The sequence below is a fragment of the Sus scrofa genome, chromosome 3 (genome assembly GCF_000003025.6).
Source record: "Sus scrofa isolate TJ Tabasco breed Duroc chromosome 3, Sscrofa11.1, whole genome shotgun sequence".
NCBI classification, from domain to species: Eukaryota; Metazoa; Chordata; class Mammalia; order Artiodactyla; family Suidae; genus Sus; species Sus scrofa.
The window spans coordinates 37,934,786-37,956,163 of record NC_010445.4 but is presented as its reverse complement, the minus strand read 5'-3'; the positions used below and the strand labels follow the sequence as shown (position 1 = coordinate 37,956,163).

Genomic DNA, 21,378 nt, shown 5'->3' with positions numbered 1-21,378 from the left:
GGCGCCGGAGCTGCCAGCAGGAAGGCTTCCTGGTCCCTGGAGAGGAGTGGCGAGTTCCCACCCGGGAGGCCCTGTCCCCCGGGCCCAGGCACGGGGGATCTGGCGGGCGTGGGGGGGCAGAGGAGGAAATGCAAACAGCTCCCTCCCAGTCACCCCGGCCCCTGGAGCCTGAGACTAAAGACCCTGTTACTAAAAATAGCTCACCCCAAACTGGGGCCAGCTTCCTCCCGGCTTCCCACGATCTCCTTGGGAATGAATGAGGGAGGGAGGGAGGTGCCTTGAGGAGCTGGCCCGGCGCCCCCTCCCCAGCCCGCAGAGACCGACCCCGGCGTGGGAGACTGTCGGAAATGGCTCCGTGTCGTTCAAGGGCTTTTCTCACTGCTCCCTTTCCACCCGGCTGCCGTCGGCACCGGAAGTCAGAGCTGGAGCCTGAGACTGGGGCCGACATCCCTGCTTCATCAGCAGGGGCAGGGCGAGGGGCAGCTCTGCCCCTGACACCCCCGAGTCGGTGAGAAGTGTCCCGTGGACTCTCACCCTCTCACCAGGGTGAGCAGCACCAGGCGGCTGGCACCACACTCGCACACCATTCGTCCCTCCACGGCCGTGCAGGGTCATGGCCTGGGTGCAGCAGGGCTGCTGGTCCATCTGTTCTTCTGTGATATGATGGCTGGCGCCAGGGACAGGGTCAGCGAAACAGAAATGGTCCCTGAAGCCGCAGAACGCGCAGGTTGAGAGGCAGATGGGAACCCGATGGCAGTAACTCAGCAGGCTGCTGGAGGGGGCGGCTAAGGGTGCAAGCTTTGGAGTCAGGCTGCCTGGGTGAACGAACGCCCTGCCACTGGCAGCCCCCGTGCCGCTGTTTCCTGCCCTGAATGAAGAGACCGGAACAGACCTGCTGTGGGGGGTAAGCGCTCAGGGCTGTGTCTGGCACGAGTCAATGCACTTTCATGCTTTCTTTTTTGGTCGCCCCTTGGCATATGGAGTTCCTGGGCCACGGATCAGATCTGAGCCGAAATTGCAACCTACACCGCAGCTGCAACAACACCGGATCCTTAACCCACTGTGCTGGGCTGGGGATTGAAACTGCGACCTGGCACCACAGAGACACTGCTGATCCAGCTGCGCCACAGCAGAAACTCCAATGTGCATTTCTTAAAGCATGGTAACAGGGTACAACAGAGCACAATTGAGAGAAGTGAATTTAAGGTAACATCTGAGTGGAAGATCAGCAGACGTGAGCTCGAGGCAAAACCAGCAACTATGAAGAGCTGGGCCTCAGAGAGCGAAGAGGCTGGCACAGCCACAGGGTCAGGGGAGGGGAGGCGGCTGTGCAAGGCCTGCAGGGCCTGTGGGCAGCGAGCAGACGTTTTCCCGCCAGAGGCACAGGTTAGGGATGGGACATTCCTTGGCCTGTGTTTCCCACCTTTCTCTTTCACACACGGAGAAACCAGAGGCCCGACAGAGGAAGCCCCCTGCCCAAGCCACCAGCAGGAAGGACGGCCACCTGCCAGGCGTCTGTTATCTGCCGAGGAGGAGCTGAGGCAGGGACAGGTGAGGAGAGGGGCACAGCGGAAGGCCGCAGAGCCCAGGCCAGGAGGAGCCCAAGATGCAGGCACGTAGGCTCTCCAGCGATCATCCCTGGACGAACTCACCCAGGGAACCAGGCTGTTGGGCCCAGGCAGAGCTGGAGGGGCAGTGTGGGCTGACGAGTCAGCCCGCCCCACAGCACTCCACCCTGGCTTTGGTCTTAGAGGGCACAGCATGGCACCAAGGAAGTGAAGACAGGGTCAGAGCTGGAGCTGAGCCTGGCGCGGCCTGCATCTGCCACGGGCACAGCCAGCTCCGTCCGCCCAGGGGCCAGAGGAAGCCCCATCAATGGGGGAGGGCGGCCAAGGACCAACCCCCACCCCCCAGACCTCTAGCCTCAGACCACAGGAATGAGCTCCATTTTCAAAACTGCCAAGTTCTTGGCTGACCTGGGTGGGACTGGGGAGGAGGCGCCCTCTCTCCAGGTCCCAGGGGTCTCATCCTCCAGGGGCTGAGTGGCTGGGACCCCCACCCCCCGGCCCCCGCAAGGTCCCAGCCACGTCCCAGGAAGCAGCGGGGCAGCTGGGTGTTCTGCTCAGGGAGAAGCGGCTCCCCAGTCCCCCACGTCTCCCCTACACCTGGCCCCCCGAAGAGAGAAGAGGGGGGTGGAGGCCAGGCAGCGCCTGCCCAGCACAGGGGCGCCAAGAGCAGGCGCATACCCGGCATTCCAGCTGCAGTGCAGCCAAATCCCCCTCTCTGTCGCCACGGCAACACTTCCTGTGTGGGGCAGGGCGGCTGGAAGAGCAGCCCTGGGCTCCTGCCTCAATGAGAGGACCTTCTACCACCACCCACCCACACCCCTCCTGGGCCAGGCTCAGCTCTGGGCTCCAGATCCTGGCCGGTCAGGCCCTCCTGACAAGGGGGTTGGTTGGAAGGCACGGTTCCTCCAGCCCCCTCCTGCCCCAGACAAACATGCCAAGGCCTCACCACCCCTGGGTACCCCCTCAGCCACAGGTGCTGCTTCCCTGGCACAGCCATGACTTCAGGACCTCGGCCACCCGCGGCCATACCCTCCGGGGCTCTGGCCCAGTGAAGGGGCAGCAGAGAGGCCCAGGACTCCAGGGTCAGATGGGCCAAACCTGCCTCTGGCACCCGCTATGAGACCCTGGGGCAAAAATGACCAAAAGACAACTTTATTGGACGGTTATGAGGCTGGAAGGAGGTCATGCGAGCCTAGGGCCTGGGATATAATAACCCGTCATAAATGCAACCTGAAAGCAAAGCAGCGGGTGTGAACTGGCGGGAGCCACCCAAGCAGCCCCTGCTCGGAGCTCCAGTCACCAGAGGCAGGGACCGAAAAAGACGGAGGAGGAGGAGTCCCCAGGCCTCCCTGCCCAGGCTCCAGTCGGCGGGGCGAGCCACTGGGGCAGGGAGGGCAGAGGCTGGGGGAGGGCAGTGCCTACCCCCTGCCCCCCCATGCCCTCCTCTAGCGGGGAAGGAGGATCTCGGGAGAAGGCACTCCTGAAGGCCTCTCCCCGTGAGCTGGCCCCTCGGCTCACGCCGGCCCTGGCCGCCAGCAGCGGTTTTCATAATAGAAGCCAGGTGTGGGCCAGATGCCCTGGCGGAAGTGGGGGCAGGGCCAGGCGGAGGGCGGCATTCCAGGCCCCACCACTGCCCCCGCAACTGCAACAGCGGGCCAGGCGAGCAGAGGCACCGTCCCAGGAGCTGGGAGGGGGTGAGAGCCACCCACGCTCTTCCCAGGTTTCCTCGGCCCCGAAACCCCCTTCAGGGGGGCTCCCCCCAGAACCAGATCGCCTCCCTCTCTCTGCTCTGAACTTGGAGCCCTTGGACGGCGGCCACAGACGCTCTACCTCCGCACCATCGCCAGCCCCCGCTGCAGGAGGAGGAGGAGGGGAGAAGGGAGGAGAGAGCAGAGGTGCCGGGCACCCTGCCCTGGACCCTGGGCAGGAGAGAAAGTGACCTGAGAAAGCCCGGGGAAGAAGGCCTCAGCCTCCCTCCTCCAGCTGCGCCCCGGCCCCCATCCGAAGGCTGGAGGTCAGCTGCGGAAACCACACTCCGCCCACGCCCACACTGCCCCAGGGCTCCAACAGCTCCCCACCCAGCACAGGGCGAGGGGACCAAGAGCCAGCCTTGCCGGAAGCATGGCCAGAGTGGGGCTAAAGCCACTTCCGCTGCGCTTGGTTCACCTGTCAGGACACGGCCTCCTCCTGGTCTTTGGCCAGTAGAGGCGGAACTGACTGTCCTGTCTTGGGCAGTAAGGTGCACTTGGCGGTTGAAGGGGTTCCTGTGTGTGTGCGTGCGTGTGCGTGTGTGCACAAGAGGGAACGCAGCCCCCTGGCTCACTGGCCGGGTTTAGCATGGAGGATTGCCCTTGGCTTCGGGTGGGGAACAAGTCCTAGAAATGCAGATGGGGGCCTCTGTGCTGGGCCGGGGGCCTCACTGAGGAGCGCGTCCCTGGAGCGTGTCCCTTCACCTTCCTCAGGAAAGACGGCTCCTCGGTTTCTAGAAAAATCTTTTTAGAATGTAAATCTGGGTGCTCCCACCCTGGTGCAGTGGAAACAACCCAACTAGGAACCATGAGGCTGCAAGTTCGATCCCTAGCCTTGCTCAGTGGGTTAAGGATCCAGCGTTGCCATGAGCTGTGGTGTAGGTCACAGATGCGGCTCGGATCCCGTGCTGCTACGGCTGTGGTGTAGGCCGGCAGCTGTAGCTCCAAATGGACCCCTAGCCTGGGAACCCCCACATGCCATGGGTGTGGCCCTTAAAAAAAAGAGGCAAAATAAATAAAAATTTTAAAATAAAATAAAATGTAAATCTGCTCATGTCACCGTTTGCTTGTTAACTCTAACGGCTTCCCACAGACAGGCACCAGGCCCCTTGCTCAGGCTCCTGGGACAAACTCACGGCACTCCAGGTGGTCTGCCGTGTCACTCAGGCCTCAGCACCGAGCCAGCTCCTCAAGGAAGCACTAAACACTGAAGCAAGAGAAGCCCCCCAGCCATCACCCCATGTCTGTCTCATTCATCACAGGACACCCTGTGCCCAGCAACAAGCTTCTCTCAAGTTCCCAGTGGATCAAGACCTGTGGCATGAACCCAAGGCCTGCCCATGAACCCAGAACGCCAAGGGCTACATGCACCCTGTACACAGCCACAGACAAACCAACCATGCTCTGTGGAAGACTTGGGGCCCAGGGCTCTGGCAGCACCCCTGCCCCTGCCCCCAGCACCAGCTGTGAGACTGGAGGGGTGCAGAGGGCAGGGGCTGTGTCTTTTTGGCTCCTCCATGGCTGGCCCCAGCTGACCACACCAGGAAGGGCGGGTGGGACGAAGGTCTCAAAGGAGGAGAGGAAGCTGGGTCTCAAATTAGCTTCCTGAAGCCACAGGATGCCTCCACCGAAGGTATGTGGGCAGTCTGGCTGTGCCCCACCCTGAGATCAAAGCTGGACCCTCTCAGGACCCAGAACATGCTTCCCAGAAAGAGCTTCTAGCAGCAACAGCCACCTCCCAGGTGACCCCACGAACCCGCCAGGCCTTGGCCAGGGGCACCGGGTGTGGCAGAATCTGTGTGCCAGACGCTGAGCTGCCCCCGCCGGCGCCTGCTGGAGCCACCAGGGCCTCATCCCAGCCCCGCTGCCCACACAACTCACCTGGGAGGCCTCGGGCTTTGCTCTGGGGTCAAAGATCCGCAGCTGCTTGTCCTGGAGAGGCCAAGGGGCAAAACAGAGAGCACAATTAGGGCAGGGGAGCTCTCTGGGGTCAGCCTGTCTTCCTCACCCCCATCACACACCAGGTGACCCATCCCCAGCCTGGCTCCTCCTTCACATCGGGAACCAGGCCCCCTTTCCTGCCCCAGTCACCCACAACAGAGAACTCGACGACAAGAGTTCCCATTTCCTGAGCACCTACTATGTGCCAAGCACGTGACACGCATGATGGCTCCCCATCTTCCCAACCCCCTTACGAAGCGGCGCCATTACCATGACCCCTTCGAGATGGAGAGACTGAGGCCCAGACCAGAGCCTAGGGTAGGTGAGTGTCCACCCTACGCTCAGCCCAGCCCAGAGGGACTCGGGAGACAACGCCACGTCTAGACCCAACCTGAGGTCTAAACGGGCAGCAAGTGCACGCTCCTCCATCTCTCCACTCACAGTTCCGGGACAGAACGCCCGAGGGCGGGGATGGGAACACACCAAAGGAGAAAGAAACAGCCATAACAAAATAAAATCCCATACCTCACACAGCAGCTTTATTTCTGTGGAGGAATTGCTGTGTGTGTGTGTGAGGGGGTAAGAGTGCACACAAACACACGTGCAAAAAGAACCTGGGGACAGGCAGCGTATCCTGTATCCACTGACTACGCACAGGCTTGGCCATGAGGACTTGCTTAGAGCGGAGAGGACGATGGGAAAGAACACGGCCTGGTGTGGCTGTGCTGTGGGAAAAATAAGCAAAAAGCCCCATGTGTCCGACCACATTCCCGCAGGATCTGCAAGTCTGCTGAACAAGGAGAGAGGTCTGGACCAGGACCGGCTGCGAGTCCGTGCCGGGGCCCAGGGCTGAGGCCAGGGAAGGGTGACCCAGCTTTTCCCTCCCACATCTCAGCACAGCCCCCATCGGGTTCAAGCAGCACGGATGCCTGCTTTCACATTTTGAAAATCAAGGTGCCAGCGATGAGCAAGCGTACTTAGAAATGAAAACCACCGTGCCATTTATGTCCGCACCCGCACACCTGAAATGCTGAGCTGTAAATCTACCTGCATATGCGCGAGACCTACACAAGGAACACGGCAAAGCCCTGATGAAGGAAATCAAAGCACACAACAAATGAAGAGCGCATCCATGTGCCCTGTCCTAGCAAGATGGCAGGTCGTCCCAACGTGCTCTCTAGGTCCAGCACGATCCCAGCGAAGACCCCCGCAAGTCATCCGGTGGGTATCAACAGATGGAGAGGCTGACGCCAACAGGCGAGACTCAGAATGGCCCACACGGTATGAACAGAGAGCAAAGCTGGAGGGTTGGTGCTACCTCCCTGGGCTCTAAAGGGACAGGAATCGGGGTGGTGTGGACCGGCCCAGAGAGCAACACTCCCCCCCACCCACCCCCCGCTGCCGAACTAGTCTCATCTTCGACAAAGAGGCAAAGGCAACATGACGGAGCAAAGACAGTCTTTTCAACAAGTGGGGCTGGACCCAGGGGACGACCACACACAAAGACGTGAATCTAGGCCCAGACTTTACATCCACCACAAGAATCACAGACCTAAACACAAAATGCAAACATTTATTATAAAACCTCCACGGAGTTCTCGTCATGGCTTGGTGGTTAATGAATATGACTTGGAATCACGAGATTGCGGGTTTGATCCCTGGCCTCGCTCAGTGGGTTAAGGATCCAGTGTTGCCACGAGCTGTGGTTTAGGTTCCGCGGTGCGGATCTGCCATGGTTGTGGCTATGGTGTAGGCCAGCAGCTGCAGCTGAGGTTTCACCCCTAGCCTGGGAACTTCCATATGACTCAAGTATGGCCTTAAAAAAAAAAAAAAAAAAAAAGAGAGAGAGACAGAGAGAGAGAAATTAGAGGAAAAAAAAAAAAAAAAACCTCCAGAAGATGGCACAGGAGAAAACCTAAGTGACCTTGGGTTTGGAAATAACTTTTTTTTTTTTTGGATCCATGGCACATGGAAGATCCTGGGCTAGGAGTCCAATGGGAGCTGCAGCTGCCGCCCTACACCACAGCCACAGCAACGCACGATCTGAGACACATCTGTGACCCACACCGCAGCTCACGGCAACACCAGATCCTTTAACCCACTGAGCAAGGCCAGGGATCGAACCCACATCCTCGTGGATACCAGCTGGATTCTTAGCCCACTGAACCACAAGGGGAACTCCCAGGAAGTTATTTATAAAACAGAAACAGGAGTTCTCACAGGCCCAGGATCTTCCATATGCCACAGGTGCGGCCCTCAAAAAAAAAAAAAAAAAAAAAAAAAAAAGAGAGAGAGAGAGAAAGAAAGAAAAAGAAAACAAATCACAGATTTTAAAACCACAATCTTATGGGTGCTACAAGGAAACCATTGAGGGGTGGGAAGAACTGGGGGGGTGGGAAGAACATACACACATTACCCTATAAAACAGATGAGAACCTGCTGTAGAGCACAAGAAAACCTACTCAATGGTTTGCAATAACCTATACGGGAAAAAAGAACGGACATAGTTATGTGTATAACTGACTCACGTGCTGTACACGTGAAACTAACAGAACATTGTCAGTCAGCTATATTTCAATAAAACAAAACTTAAAGGGAGGTCCCGATATGGCGCAGAGGGTTAAGGACGCAGTGTTGTCTCTGCAGCAGCCATGGTTGGATCCCTGGCCCGGTGCAGTGGGTTAAAGGGCAGGCAGCTGTGGCTTGGATTTGAACCCTGGCCCAGAAACTCCCACATGCCACAGGGGCAGCCAAAAAAAAAAAAAAAAAAAAAGGAAATGTAAATTCAGTTAGAACAGTAAACTACACATCTATTAGAAAAGGGCTAAATTTAAAAAAAAACTGACAGCACCAAATGCTGATGAGAATGTGGAGCAACAGGAACTGTCGTTCATTTCTGGTGGGAATACAAAATGATAAGGCCGCTTTGGAAAACAGGTTGGCAGTTTCTCACAAAGCTTAAAAAGAAACCTCGGAGTTCCCGTCGTGGCGCAGTGGTTAACGAATCCGACTAGGAACCATGAGGTTGCGGGTTCGATCCCTGCCCTTGCTCAGTGGGTTAACGATCCGGCGTAGCCGCGAGCTGTGGTGTAGGTTGCAGACGCGGCTCGGATCCTGCGTTGCTGTGGCTCTGGTGTAGGCCGGTGGCTACAGCTTCGATTCAACCCCTAGCCTGGGAACCTCCATATGCCGCAGGAGCGGCCCAAGAAATAGCAACAACAACAACAACAACAACAAAGACCAAAAAGACCAAAAAAGACAAAAAAAAAAAAAAATTAAAAAAAAAATAAATAAATAAAAAGAAACCTCTTACTGCTCCTATTCTATGAACCAGCGACTGTGCTAAGTGTTTACCCAAGTGAGTTAAAAACTTACATCCACATAAACATTTACTGTAGTTTTATTATAGTTTCAAGAAACTTGAAGCAAAAAAAAAAAAAAAAAAATCCAAGCAGCAGTTCCCTGGTGGCCTAGAGGTTAAGGCTCTAGCATTGTCACTGCTGTGGTTCCGGCATTGTCACTGCTGCGGTTAAGGTCACTGCTGTGGCAGTTTCAGGCCCTGGCCTGGGAAGTTCAAATGCCACCAGCATGGCCAAAAACAAAACAAAACAAAAAACTGGAAGGAGCCAAGAAGTTCCTTAATAGGTGAATGAATAAACAGACTGTGGTTCACTCACACAGTGGAATATTGTTATGTGATAAAAAACAAAGAGCTCAGACCCCAAGCCATAAAACTCCTAGAAGAAAACATAGGGGAAAAAGTTCAGGACATGGAGTTTGGTCATGATTACAACATCAAAAGCACAGAGAACAAAAGCAAAAATAGAACAAAAGCAAAAAATAAAAACTGGAAAATTTAACATCAAAGGACATAATCAACAGAGTAAAAAGACAACCTACAGCATGCGAGAAGATACTGTGGTTTTTGTTCTCTTTTCTTGGCCACCCCTCAGCATATGGAGTTCCTGGGCCAAGGATCTGACCTGAGCCGGAGGTGTGACCTGCACCACAGTGGCAGCACCACCAGCTCCTTCAACCCACTACACTGGGCCGGGCCAGGGATCAAACCTGTGTCCTCGTGCTGCAGAGACAGAGATGCCCCGGATCCCACAGAGCCACGGCGGGAACTCCCGGAATGGGAGCAAATATTTTCACATCATCTACCTTATAAAGGATAAGTATCTAGAACATACAAAGAACTCGCACCACACAACAACAGCAACAAATCAAATAACCCAATTACAAGGGAACAAAGGACTTGAACAGGCGTTTCTCCAGAGACATACAAATGGCCAACGAGCCGTGAAAAGATGTTCGAGGTCACTCATCACCAGATAATCGCGAACCAAAATCATAGTAAGATAGACCCTCACACCCGAGAAGACGGCTACTATTAAAGAAACCCAGAAAATAACAAGTGGTAGGAGGATGCGGAAAGTGACAACCCTTGTGTAGTGTCGGTGGGAATATAAATGGTCCAGAAGTGCCTCAAAAAATTAAAAATAGAAACTACCATATGATCCAGAAATTCCACTTCTGGGGATAAACCCAAAAGAATCTAAAACAACGTCACAAAGAAATATTTGCACCACCCCCGTCCAAAGCAGCATGATTCACAATGGCCCAGAGGTAGAGGCCACCCAAGTGTCCACTTGACAGACGAACGGTTGAAAAAAAACATGGTAGACACACATCCTCCGAAATACTACTCAGTCTGGAAAAGGAACTCCTGTCACATGCCACGACATGGACGCACCTTGAGGACATCACGCTAAATGAGATGAGCCAGTTGCAGAATTACATGAGCAGTCACGTTCATGAATACAGAAAGCAAAATGATTACCAGGGGCTGGAGGAGGCGGCGAAGGGAAGCTGCTGTTTAACAGGTGTAGAGTTTTAGTTCTGGAAATGTTTCAAAACATGTCAACATATTTAGTATTTAAATGGCACGCTTTCAAATGGTTGAGATGGCACATTTTACAATACGTTTTTTTAATACTACAATTTAAAAAAATTAGTTCTCAGTCCACAAAGACACAGGGAAGACCTGGAATTCCCATCGTGGCTCAATGGTTAAGGAAGCTGACTAGCATCAATGGGGACAAGGGTTCGATCCCTGGCCTCGCTCAGCGGGTTAAGGATCCGGTGTTGCCGTGAGCTGTGGTGTAGGTCACGCGGCTCAGATCTGGCGTTGCTGCGGCTGTGGCACAGCTCGAAGTCACCCCCAGCTCGGGAACCTCCATATGCTACGCGGCCCTAAGAGACAAAAAAAAAAAAAGACAGAGAAGCCCTGTAAGTGCATCTCACTAAATGAAAAAAGCCTATCAGAAAAGGCCACATATGGTATGAGTCTAACTACACGATATTCCGCATTTGGGAAAAGGCAAATGATACAGAAAGAGCAAAAAGATAAGGGGTTGCCAGGGCTTCAGGAAGAGGGAGGGAGGAAGGGGCGACACAGGGCAGTGAAACGATCCTGCCTGATGCTGTCGTGATGGATACGTGACGTCATGCACTTGGAACCCAGAGAACAGACCTCGAGAGGGAACCCTGAGGTCAACCGTGGGCTTTAGTTAATGTAGCTACACTGGTTTCGCTGTAACAAACGCGCCAAGGCAAGGCGGGCTCTCAGCTCCCTCTGCTCGGTGCTTCTGCCAGGCCCGCCTGGGTGCTTGGGGGGCAGACCCAGCAACCCCCCCTGCTGAGTGTGGTCAGAGGCAACCCTGGGGAGGAACCTGGACCTGACTGGAACCCAGAAGAGCAAGCGCAGCTTGCGCTGGGGAGGGAAAGGCATCTGAAGGAGAAGGAAGAGCATCGACCAAGACGTGCAGATAGGTGCCGGCCAGCAGGGGACAAGGTCATGTGAGGAGAGCAAGCGGCAGGAACGGGGGGCAGTGGGCAAGTGCACAACTGGACAAGGGAGGCCTCGGAAGCCGGGCCTCCCTTCACGGGCCGGGCCCGGGCTTCTCGGGTCACTCCCAGCAAAGCCTGCCAGCCACATGGTACTGGCACTTAGCAAGTGCTCAGTACCAGGTGGGCACGGTCCAGGGATAAGCTCTGAACACGCAACAGCCTCAGGCGTGACAGAGATCAGACAGAGGAGGACGGTGAGAGGCACAGGACAGGGACAGGCAGTGGGAAGAGTGAGAGACAGAGAGAGGATGGGGAAACACAGAGACGGACAAAGAGAGAGAGAGACACGGGGGAGACAAAGACAACTACAGACACCGAAAAGACAACAAGTGACAGAGAAAGAACAACTAGAGCTGAGGACAGACAGGGCAGGATGAGCAGTGGGAGCCGGATCGGAGGAGAGGCCTGGCAGCAATGGACCAGCCGCCAGGTCCGGACGCCAGTCCACCACAGCGCGCTTCGTGAGCCGGGCAAGCAAGCCCCTGAGCACTGCTCACAGGTCGAGGCACAGCCTTGACCCCTGGATGCCTCCCTAAAGGGAGCTGGGCCACCTAGCACAGAACTTCAACATCAGGTCCAGACTGGTGGGGGCCGGAAGGGCCGCACAACAGGGGTGGCACTGGGATGCCCAGGCTCGTCCTTGCTGGGCTCATTGGCACAACCCACCACGTGGAGTGAGAGCCCAGTGGGCCAAGCCCAGCCATCTGTGAGGCCGACGCGCCCCCTAGTGGCCACCTGCCCCTTCCCCAGACAACAGGAGCGGGGAAGGAAGCAGGAAGGGGCTTCGGTGGGCTGTGCCCGGCCCCTCACCTGGCTGGGGCATTGGGGGTCCTGGAGGCAGAACTGCTCCAAGGCAGGATGGGAGGTGCAACCAGACGGCCAGGGAGCGTCTCCGTGTGTGGGTGGGGGATGGGACATGAAGAGAGTGTCCTCCCCGCCCCAAATCAGGCAGCACTGTCTGCAAACCCAGAGCCAGGCCTGCCCACCCCGGCCAAGAGGGGCTCAGGAGCTCTCCTGCTGAGGGTGGGCCCACTCACGGGCTCCCCCACACTCAGGACAGAGCCCTGGGCACCTCCACCTGACCAGCGTTACGGGGGCAGTCCCTCTCTGGTACCACTCCAGGAGTTATTGGCTTTCAACACACTCAGGCAGGATCCCAAGGCTCCCCCTTCACGACAAAGAGGGGGCAGCAGATGCAGGACTGTGCTGACGCCCAGCCCTCACTGTCAGGTGACACTGTTGGAGGACAGCGCCCTCCCCCAGGACGCCGCACCCAGATCAACAGCATCGCAAGGTGCTGTGTCCCCACAGGCACAGCAACCCAGCCTGGGACCTGGGGTGGAGGTGAGGGCCTCCACTCGGCGCCCCTCCAGCAACCCACCGGGTGACCCTGCAATTAGCTCTCTGTGTGGAGAGGGCACAGCCCACAGCTGGACACTAATTCCTCCTCCCAAGATGCCAGAAGGCGGGAAGGTGAGCCGCCCTGCGGGAGGTGGCAGGATACGGTGGACACCGCGTGCTCTGTGACCAGGGAGCTCTTCATTCTCCACCCCCTCCTGAGCCCAGTTTCGATGGTAAACGGGGTTCAGACCCCTGGGGAGAAAGGGCTGGACCCCCACACCAGAGAAGTCCCATGAGTGACCAGCTGGGGGCTGGTCCAAAGTTCAAGAGCCCAGCGTGGGTGGTGGGCAGGGAGAGGATGAGACCAGAATCCTGGGGGCCTCCCCCAGCTTCCTCTTCTAAGTTGCCATCCAGGTCCTGGGAAAGCTGTCCCCAGGGGTGGCACCTCAGGGTCGGCAATGGCTGCAGGGTTTGTGGTGAGGCCCTCTGTCCCTGGGTGCTGAAGGATCCTGGCTTTGCTGCCCACGGCCACACACATGCCCAGGGACTGGTCAGCGTGAGGACAGCCCAGTCCCCTTGCCTCAGCAGGGACGGCTCCCACGCACGCCCCCCGACCCTCTGCACGCAGTCCCGGGACCGACGCCCTCCCCCCTGTCCCCAGGGTTCTCCGGGTCCTCCCGTGTCCCACCAGGCCCCACAGACCGTCCCTCCTCCCTGCCCACGCCCCGTCGCCGGGCCCACGCCGCCCTCTCTCCCGGAGGCCGACGGCTCCTCACGGTCCCCCCAGCACCCCCGGCGCCTCTCAGCGTGCCCCGCACCTGGTGTCCGCTGCCTTCGGAACAGAACCCTCAGCCCACCCCGCGCTGCCCTCACCCATGGTGCTCACCCAGCTGCCTCTGAACTTGGCAGGACCCCCAGGGGATGGTTCAAGGCCTTCGCAGCCTCGCCAAAACCAGCCTTGACTACACTGGAGGCTCTGGTTCACGCTAACCCCCAGCAGGGCCGCCAGCTCCAGGGAGGGGTGGTGTCTCTGGAAATGACCCATGTCAAGGCCCTAAGAGCTGCTCCCCAGAGAGCCTGCCGGGGGCTGGGGAGGGACTGGAGCCAAGGGGACATGGGGCACAGGCTACAGGCTGGACCGGCCTTGTGGGCTGCAATCCCAAGTGAAGGGCCATCCCGACGGCGGTACCGCAGGCCTGGGCGGGCTCGCACAGAAGGGGCACCGCTTGTCCTGGGCACACAGCTTCCTCCCTCCCTCTTCAGGGCTGGGCCCCCGGGCAGGCTGGTTTGCACGGCGGCTGCTGAAGCCAGTCCTCACTCAGAATACTCACCTGTCTGCTCAGGGAAACCAAGGCACCCTCCTGCCACCCTCCCGTCACACCACACGCTGCATCTCTGATCCCTTCGGGCACCTGCTGGAGCTGTGAGGCGGCCCAGAGCCAGGGCCCTGTTCAGGGTCCACTTCCTCGTGGGCTCACCACCACGGGACAGGGGCAGTCAACCTGCTCTGTCCGTTCTCCAGGCTCAAAGGACCACTGCTCACCCACAGACACCCGTCTCCTCCCAAGGCCCAAGCTGGAGCCATGCTGCCCCAGGGCAGCCTCCTCAGCAAGGCACCTGGCTAAAATGCATCAGCCACCCTAAAAAACTTCACAGCCTACAGCCAGCACCAGCCCTGGTAGGAATCTAAGTCCGGTGGGCAAGCTGTAAGGCCCGCGGGCCACATCCAACCAGAGGCCTGGTTCTACAAACTCAGTTTGATTTTGTTTTTGTCTTTTTAGAGCTGCACCTGCAGAATGTGGAAGTTCCCAGGCTACGCATCGCATGAGAGCTGCACCTGCCGGCCTGCACCACAGCCACAGCAACCCAGGATCCAAGCAGCACCCTCGACCAACATCGCAGCTGAAGGCAACGCGGGGTCCGTAACCTGCTGAGAGCAAGGCCGGGGATCGACTCCCCATCCTCACGGATACAGTCAGGTTCATCACTGCGGAGCCACAGCAGGAACTCCTACAAATGCAGTTTTGCTGGAACACTGCCGCGCCCCTCTTTTACGGACTCTGTCCATAGCTGCTGCTCTGTTGCCAGGTGGCACCGATAGAGACAGCCTGGCCCGCAAAACGCAAAGTGTGTGACCTTCACAGAAAATGCCCAACCTTCTCTAAGGCTAAGGGAGTCCCAGAGAAGGCAGAGAAAGACCCTGTACACAAGCGCATTCACATGTTATAGCATCTAACTCAGCCACATAAAGTGGAAGAAACCAACGCTTCCGGGATGAGCGGCTCCACTGAGCACACGGCCCATCTTTGTCCTAAGACACTTCCTCTGCTGTTGCTAAATGTTTGACGAATTGCAGAAAATCTTTATTCTGTGGAACAAAAAAAGTACAGGACAGAGTAACGTAGAGTGGGATGTCAACGTGTACAGAAGAAAGAGTGACAAGATGTCAAGAGGGTGACAGGCCCTGACCTGGGTGGGAGGGTTACAGGTGACTCTTTTTTTGCTGCTTTACTTCTTCGCTGCCTCCAAAATGTACAAAACAAGCACAGACTGCTCTACTTGGGTGATCAAAAGAAAATACATCCGGGAACAATCCCCTTCCAGCTCCCTCCTCCCTCCCTGTCTCATTCTGTGTGGCTCTCTGGAGTGTGCGCGCGCGCGTGTGCACCACACACAAACACACACAGACACACACACACAGACACACACACACGCATGCACGCGCGTGGAAAAGCAGAGCAGAGAGGGTCTCTCCCTGGAGGGAGGGCTCACAGCCCAAACGCAGGACTCTGGTTCCTCTGCCTGGGACGCGTGTCCCCCCTCGGTGACCTCACTGTCCCGGGAAAGCTGTGCTCGAGCAGGCGAACTACATCACATGGCACCTCTGCTTCCAGCAGCGGCTCCTTAGGGACTTAGGGAGTCTGTCCCCCATCTTATGCACCTCCCGACTCCCAGAGCTCAGGCCATGCCTGGAACCCGCTGTTTGATCAATTGAACAAGGGTTAAAAGGGGAGCAAGACCAGGACATGGGGCTTCCAAGCAGGCAGAGGAAGGAGGGTGGAGAGAGGACCCTCCCGTGCAGGCAGACCCCGCGTTTCCTCCTTCAGAAGAGCCTAGACCCCTGCCCCTGCCAGAAGCTCCCTCACAGGCTCCTTCCTCTCTTCCCCCTTCCTCCACTTGCCCCTTCAGGCAGCAGCACACCCCCAGCGCCCCAAAGGTCACCCATGACCCCACATGCATGGCTGCGTGCCTCGCCTTCCGTCAGGCCTCCCCGGGAGGGGGTGGTGGTGTCCCCTCCCCCATATCTCCAGCAGCTTCTGACCCTTCCACAGGCTCCCTCTGTCACCTCCTCACCCTTCCCTCCCACACAGGGCACTCCCATCCCTCTGCAGGCACCACACACACATGCACGCACGCACGCACGCACGCACACAGATACTGTCCATGCTCCCCCCTCCCAGCTCAGATGGCTGCCCAGAGCCCAGTCCACGGACTCAACCAACATCTCTGCCCGGCCGTCCCATGTGCCCCCAACCACCTTAACCCATTGGGGAGTGCTCCGTCTCAGTGGCAGCCCTTCCTCCAGCCTGTAGCCCAGGAGCCAGCCTCATCACCCCCCAGCCCACCCCCAGAGGCCCCTCTCTCCCTTGAGGGGTGCTTAACTTGTGGATACCCGCCCCACCCCCGACTCAATGCTCTGTCCACAATGCTGCTGGGGAGCCGCAAATGCAGACCCCCCACTCCACCCCCCCCACCCCCCGCCTTTAAACGCTCCAGTCGCTTCCACAGCAACAAGCGCCACCTTGCACAGTGGCGCTGCTTTCCACCCAGCACCCTCTCCAGGAAAAGCACCTCGCGTCCCTCTTTCGTCGCCCGGGTCACAATTATCCTTTCATGTATACGATCCCTGCACCTGTGTCGGCCACCCGTGCCAGCATGGGACCTGGCAGGCCAAGGACCTGGCAGGGAGATGCTGAGGCCCGCTGACCAGGCACGGGGCAGCCCTCGCGGACAGACACCGGGCAAGGCTGGCTGAGGGCCGGTGTGGATGTGTTTTAGTGGGGCAGGGGCTTCAAGAGGCACAAGGTGTGAGTGTAGCTGAGGGGATGGGGCTCGTGAAAGCCCACCCTGGCCTCCATTCTCTGCTGCCCCACAACTACTGCCAAGCCTGACAGGTGCAGCCCAGGACCTGCGCTCAGCTACACGACAGCCCTGGATCTGGGTGCGCCTTAAGCCACCTGGAGGCTTTTAACTCGCCGTCTCACCCTTACCTTGCATGTCGTGCCCACCAGGGCTCCGTCCTGGCTCCAGATGGCACTCTGCACCAGGTCCCCGTGGGCCGCCAGCTCTGCGGAGAAGCAGCCAAGATCAGGTGTGGGCCAGGGTCCCCCACCCCGTCCCAGGCAACAAGGGCGTCAGGGAAGCGGGTGCAGGCAGCCTGGCTGGGGTTAACTTAGGGGAAGGGGCAGCGGCTCCTCCTGCTGTGCCACACAGCCCTTCCCTCCCGGCCACGACTCCAACGTCCTTCTGAGGCGCCAGGCTCCTGGGCTCCGATCCTGAGCCTCACAGGCTTGGTCACCAACAACCCCCACCCCCACCGCCCCGAAGTGAGCCATGCAGCTCATGGACAGCCACACGCACCCCGGCCCTGCACTCCTGCTTGGGCCATCCCCACTCCTGCCCAGCCGGTGTGACAGTTTCAAAGTACGTCCATGAATTTTGGGACACTCCTCCTGTTCTGCGCTGAACTGTGCCCCCTACAAGGACATGTCCCAGTCCTAACCCTGGACACCCGTGAATGTGACTTTATCTGGAAAGAGGGTCTTCGCAAACCATCAAGTTAACAAGCTCATGTGGTTAAGAGGGACCCTAACGCAATAATTGTGTCCTGTGAAAGGGGAAATCAGACGGACAAACATGCAGAGGAAAAAAGGACGTGAAGAGGGGCAGGACGGCCACCTACAAGCCAAGGAGCACCTGGAGCCGCCAGAGCTGGGGGCTCTTGGGGCAGAGCCCCCCACCCTCCCCCGCAGACTCAGAAGGGATCGACCTTGGCAACACTCTGATCAGGGTTTCTGGACCTCAGAATCATGAGATAGTAAATTTCTATTATCTTTTTTTTGTTTGTTTTTTTCTCTTTTGTCTTTTTAGGGCCACCCCCGCGACACATGGAGGTTCCCAGGCTAGGGGTCTAATTGGAGCTACAAATGCCAGCCTACACCATAGTCACAGCAATGCCAGATCCAAGACGCATCCGCAACCTACACCACAGTTCACGCCAACACCAGATCCTTAACCCACTGAGAGAGGCCAAGGATCGAACCCGCAACCTCATGGTTCCTAGTTGGATCTGTTTCTGCTGTACCATGACGGGAACTCCAAATTTCTATTACCTTAGGCCACTCAGTTTGTGGTACTTCATTTTGGCAGCCCTAAGAAGCTGACACGCCCTCCTTTCAAAAGGGGCAGCCCAACTCCTTGCCCCTTGAGTGTGAGCAGGACCCAGCGACTCGCTTCTAACAGACCGCACATGACATCCAAAGCTAGAGCCTAAGAGGCACTGTGGCCTCCTCCCTGCTCCCCTCCTGGGGCTGTTCACCAGGGGAAGCAGCTGCCACGTAAGGAGGGGACTCAGGCAGGAGCACCAGGGCACCTCCCACAGCCGGCACCACCCAGCGAACCACTGTGGAAGCGGATCCTTCGGCCCCAGCTGACATCTCAACCTGCAACCTCATGAGAAACCCTGAGCCAGAACCACCCAGCCAAGCTGCTCCCTGACCCCCGACATGCACAACCTGTGAGATAACATTTCCACTTGTTTTAAGCCTCTAGGTCTTGCAGCAGCAGGTTAACTCTAGTGCCAGCCTGTCGCCTTGGTCAAAGTATTTATTAACCTCACCCGTAAGGGGAGGATGGCGACACTCCCTGACGTGAGGACCTCAGCACACTGCTGGGCAGAAAGAAGGGCTGGAGAGGTGGCAGTTACAGCTGGGGTGTCTCCCTGATGACACGCTGCCTGGGGGCCCTCGCCTCTGCTTCCAAGGTGAGGCTGGTCTCCTGTCTGCCCTGGGAGCACTTTAGGGGCCAGGCCTGCATTTTGAACTTCACATGCCCCATGGGCATGAGACGGCTCCACGGCAGGCACCTGCTGACTTCTCAGCAACTGCTGCAGTCAGGAGGGGATTATGCCGCTGGCCCTGTCTCAAGCCCGGACACGTGCCTGGCCCAGCCCGGACTCTGCACAGCCCTGTGGGGCAGGTCCGTCCTTCAATTCTCCATAAGGGAATGAGCACATCCAGGAGGACTCTGCGGAAAGGATCTGGTGACGCCGCCTCAGAAAACACCAGGGATCCACCCTGGGTCACACTGCAGGGTCACAGCCACTCACACACTGAGGAGTCTGACCCGAAGTTGTCACCGTCTACGTGTGGTCTGAATGTTGTGGCCCCCTATTCACACACTGGAACCTAACTCCCACTGGGGTGGAACCCGGGGGCGGGGCCTTAGGGAGGCCATCAGGTCATGAGGATGCAGCGCCCGGATAAAAGACGCCCCCAAAGAGCTCCTCACCCGTCCCCACGCGAGGACACAGAGGAGACAGCCGTCTGGGAGCAGGGAGAGACGCGGAACCTGCTGGGGCTCTGATCTCAGACTGCCAGCCTCCAGAACTCTGAGAGCTCAAGGTCTGCTGTTTAGAAGCCGCCCAGCCGGTGGGACTGCGTTAGAGCAGCCCAAGGGACAAGGACAACCTGCGCCGGGAGAGTAAGAGACGCGGCACGGCCAGCAGGGGCGGTAAAGAGAGCAAAACCCGCCATCTGTCGGGGGTCAGCAGTTTGTGGGCAAAACCGAAATGACACACAAACCAAGAACTAACAGTGCAAGGAAGCTCCTCAGACACAGAGGAAAAGGCAGAGACAACAGCTAAGCGAGATGAGAACAGACGCCTATGGCAGGGGGGGAGGGGGGGGGTCTTCAGAACCAGCCTTTTGGAATCATTCACACACACACACACACACACACACACACACACACATACAGAAACACATACACGTACATACAGGTACATGTCACAAACGTGTGCAACTTTGATGATGTGTCTTAAAACTCCTGTTACCAAAAGCAGCAACACATCAACCAAAGGCCGTCCAGCCGGGCTGCCCTGGGAGAACCAGGGCGGCCGTACCTGTGAGGGGCTGCTGCCTGGCTGCGTCCCAGACCTTCAGGGCCTTGCCCGCTGCGCTCAGCAGGACGCCGTCCGCCGAGGGGTGGAACTGCAGCACCTCCACCGGGACGTCCTCAGGGCCCAGCACCAGGCCAGGCCCTGATGGCAGCGCCTGGCCAGGGGCCGGCAGGCGCCACAGCTTCACCTGCAGGCAAGAGCACAGCGCATCTGTGGGCCCCCGGCTGGGAGGCTTCAGCCTGCCTTGCTGGCTGCCCCGACCCCAGGGGAAGGGGCGGCGGGGGGACTCAGGGCCGCAGGGAGTTGGGGAAGCCAGGCCCCTCTGTCCCATCTCCTCCAGGCCACCACCACCCAACCCTGCCGTGCTCAGGCAGCAGAGCAGCAGAACACAGGGCACGGCCACGGCTCAGGGCCAGCGCCCGGGAGCCAGCCTGGGGTAGGGAACTTAGTGGGGGGGGGGGGCTGGACTGGGAACCAGCAGGAGCACAGAAGGCTCCAAATGGGGGTGGAGGGGCCTGGAGCCGCTCTTCCAGTGGCTCCACTCACCGTCCTGTCTGCTGAGGCTGTGGCCAGGAGGAAATCGTCAAACGGAGAGAAGTCCAAGTCCGTGACCAAGTCTGTGGGAGAGAAACGGCTGCCACGGACGGCTGCCAGACAAGAACCCGCCGGAGCGTCCTGTCTCCTGCCCTCCGCTCCCGTGGCCGGAACCAAAGCCCAGGGCCTCCAAGCTGACCCTCTGCCCACACACTGAAGGCTGGAAGACTCTGGAGCCCGCAGGCAAATGCCACAGGCCCCGAGAACCCTGCAGCCCAGGGCAGCCAAGGGCCCAGCCCGGGAGGCGGGCAAGACAATGGGCTGGAAGCGCCTCAGATCACCAGGCACCTGCACCGGCCCCAAGTCCAGAACCCAGCTCAGGTGAGGAACACAGGCCCCGGCCCCCACGCCGGGCCCACGAGGGAGTCACGAAGACGACAGACCAGCGGCCGCCCAGCCCTCACGGACCCTCGTCACCTCTGCGGGACGCATACTTTTCTGCAAATGCAGCGAGGCGGGCTATGCTCGCAGGGGCCCCCGGGTCAGGGGTCAGGGGCCAGGGGGGGCTTCCTGGATGGGGCACAGAGGGCCCTGGAGGACACGGAGGGTGGCATGGGTTAGGACTTCAGGGAGCCAGGGGCCTGGGGTGACATGCCTGACCTAGGAGTTCTCCCCCATGAGCCAGGGCTGGCCCAACTGCAGGAGGGTACCTGACCCAGCCCGGGAGGCCAGCTTCCCTCTGAAGCCGAAGAAAGCAGGACTGAGAAGGCGTAGTGACAGGGCACCTTAGGGACTGGCCGGGGTGGAGGGCAGCCAGCTGGGAGGGAGCATCCGCTCTGGAGTCAGGCCCCTCCCAGGCCTGTGCGTCCAGCTGTTCCCTCAGCTCTGGACGCTTCCCAAGTCTCCCACTAAATCCCTTTTTGGTGCAAGTGGACCGGAGTGGGTCTCAGCTCTTGGCAACCAAAGAACTGAACTGCACCGCTTGGGGGCAGGGGGAGGAGGCAGGAGGGGAGGCAAGCCAGAACCCAGGGGGAAACGAGACTAGGGGGTTCAGAGAGCAGGGAAGAGGCCCAGGGCTCTGGCTGGCAGGGGATGCAAGGATGGCCTGGCCCGAGTCACCAGAGCAAGGAGCACAGGGACTACCCCTTTGGCC

General features: G+C 58.4%; 1 protein-coding gene across 5 annotated transcripts in view; it reads right to left on the bottom strand.

Annotated features, from left to right (window-relative positions):
* LOC100513346 (mitochondrial import inner membrane translocase subunit TIM16) overlaps nucleotides 1-21,378 on the bottom strand; it is a 77,522-nt gene that overhangs the window by 49,456 nt on the left and 6,688 nt on the right. For all 5 annotated transcript variants that reach the window (XM_005662175.3, XM_005662176.3, XM_021086695.1 and 2 more), the window contains exons 4-7: nucleotides 20,238-20,308; nucleotides 19,695-19,878; nucleotides 16,783-16,859; nucleotides 5,198-5,248 (exon numbers count right to left, since the gene is read on the bottom strand). In XM_005662175.3, coding sequence (XP_005662232.1) covers nucleotides 5,198-5,248; nucleotides 16,783-16,859; nucleotides 19,695-19,878; nucleotides 20,238-20,308 — 383 coding nt within the window. The remainder of the gene's footprint in view (nucleotides 1-5,197; nucleotides 5,249-16,782; nucleotides 16,860-19,694; nucleotides 19,879-20,237; nucleotides 20,309-21,378) is intronic.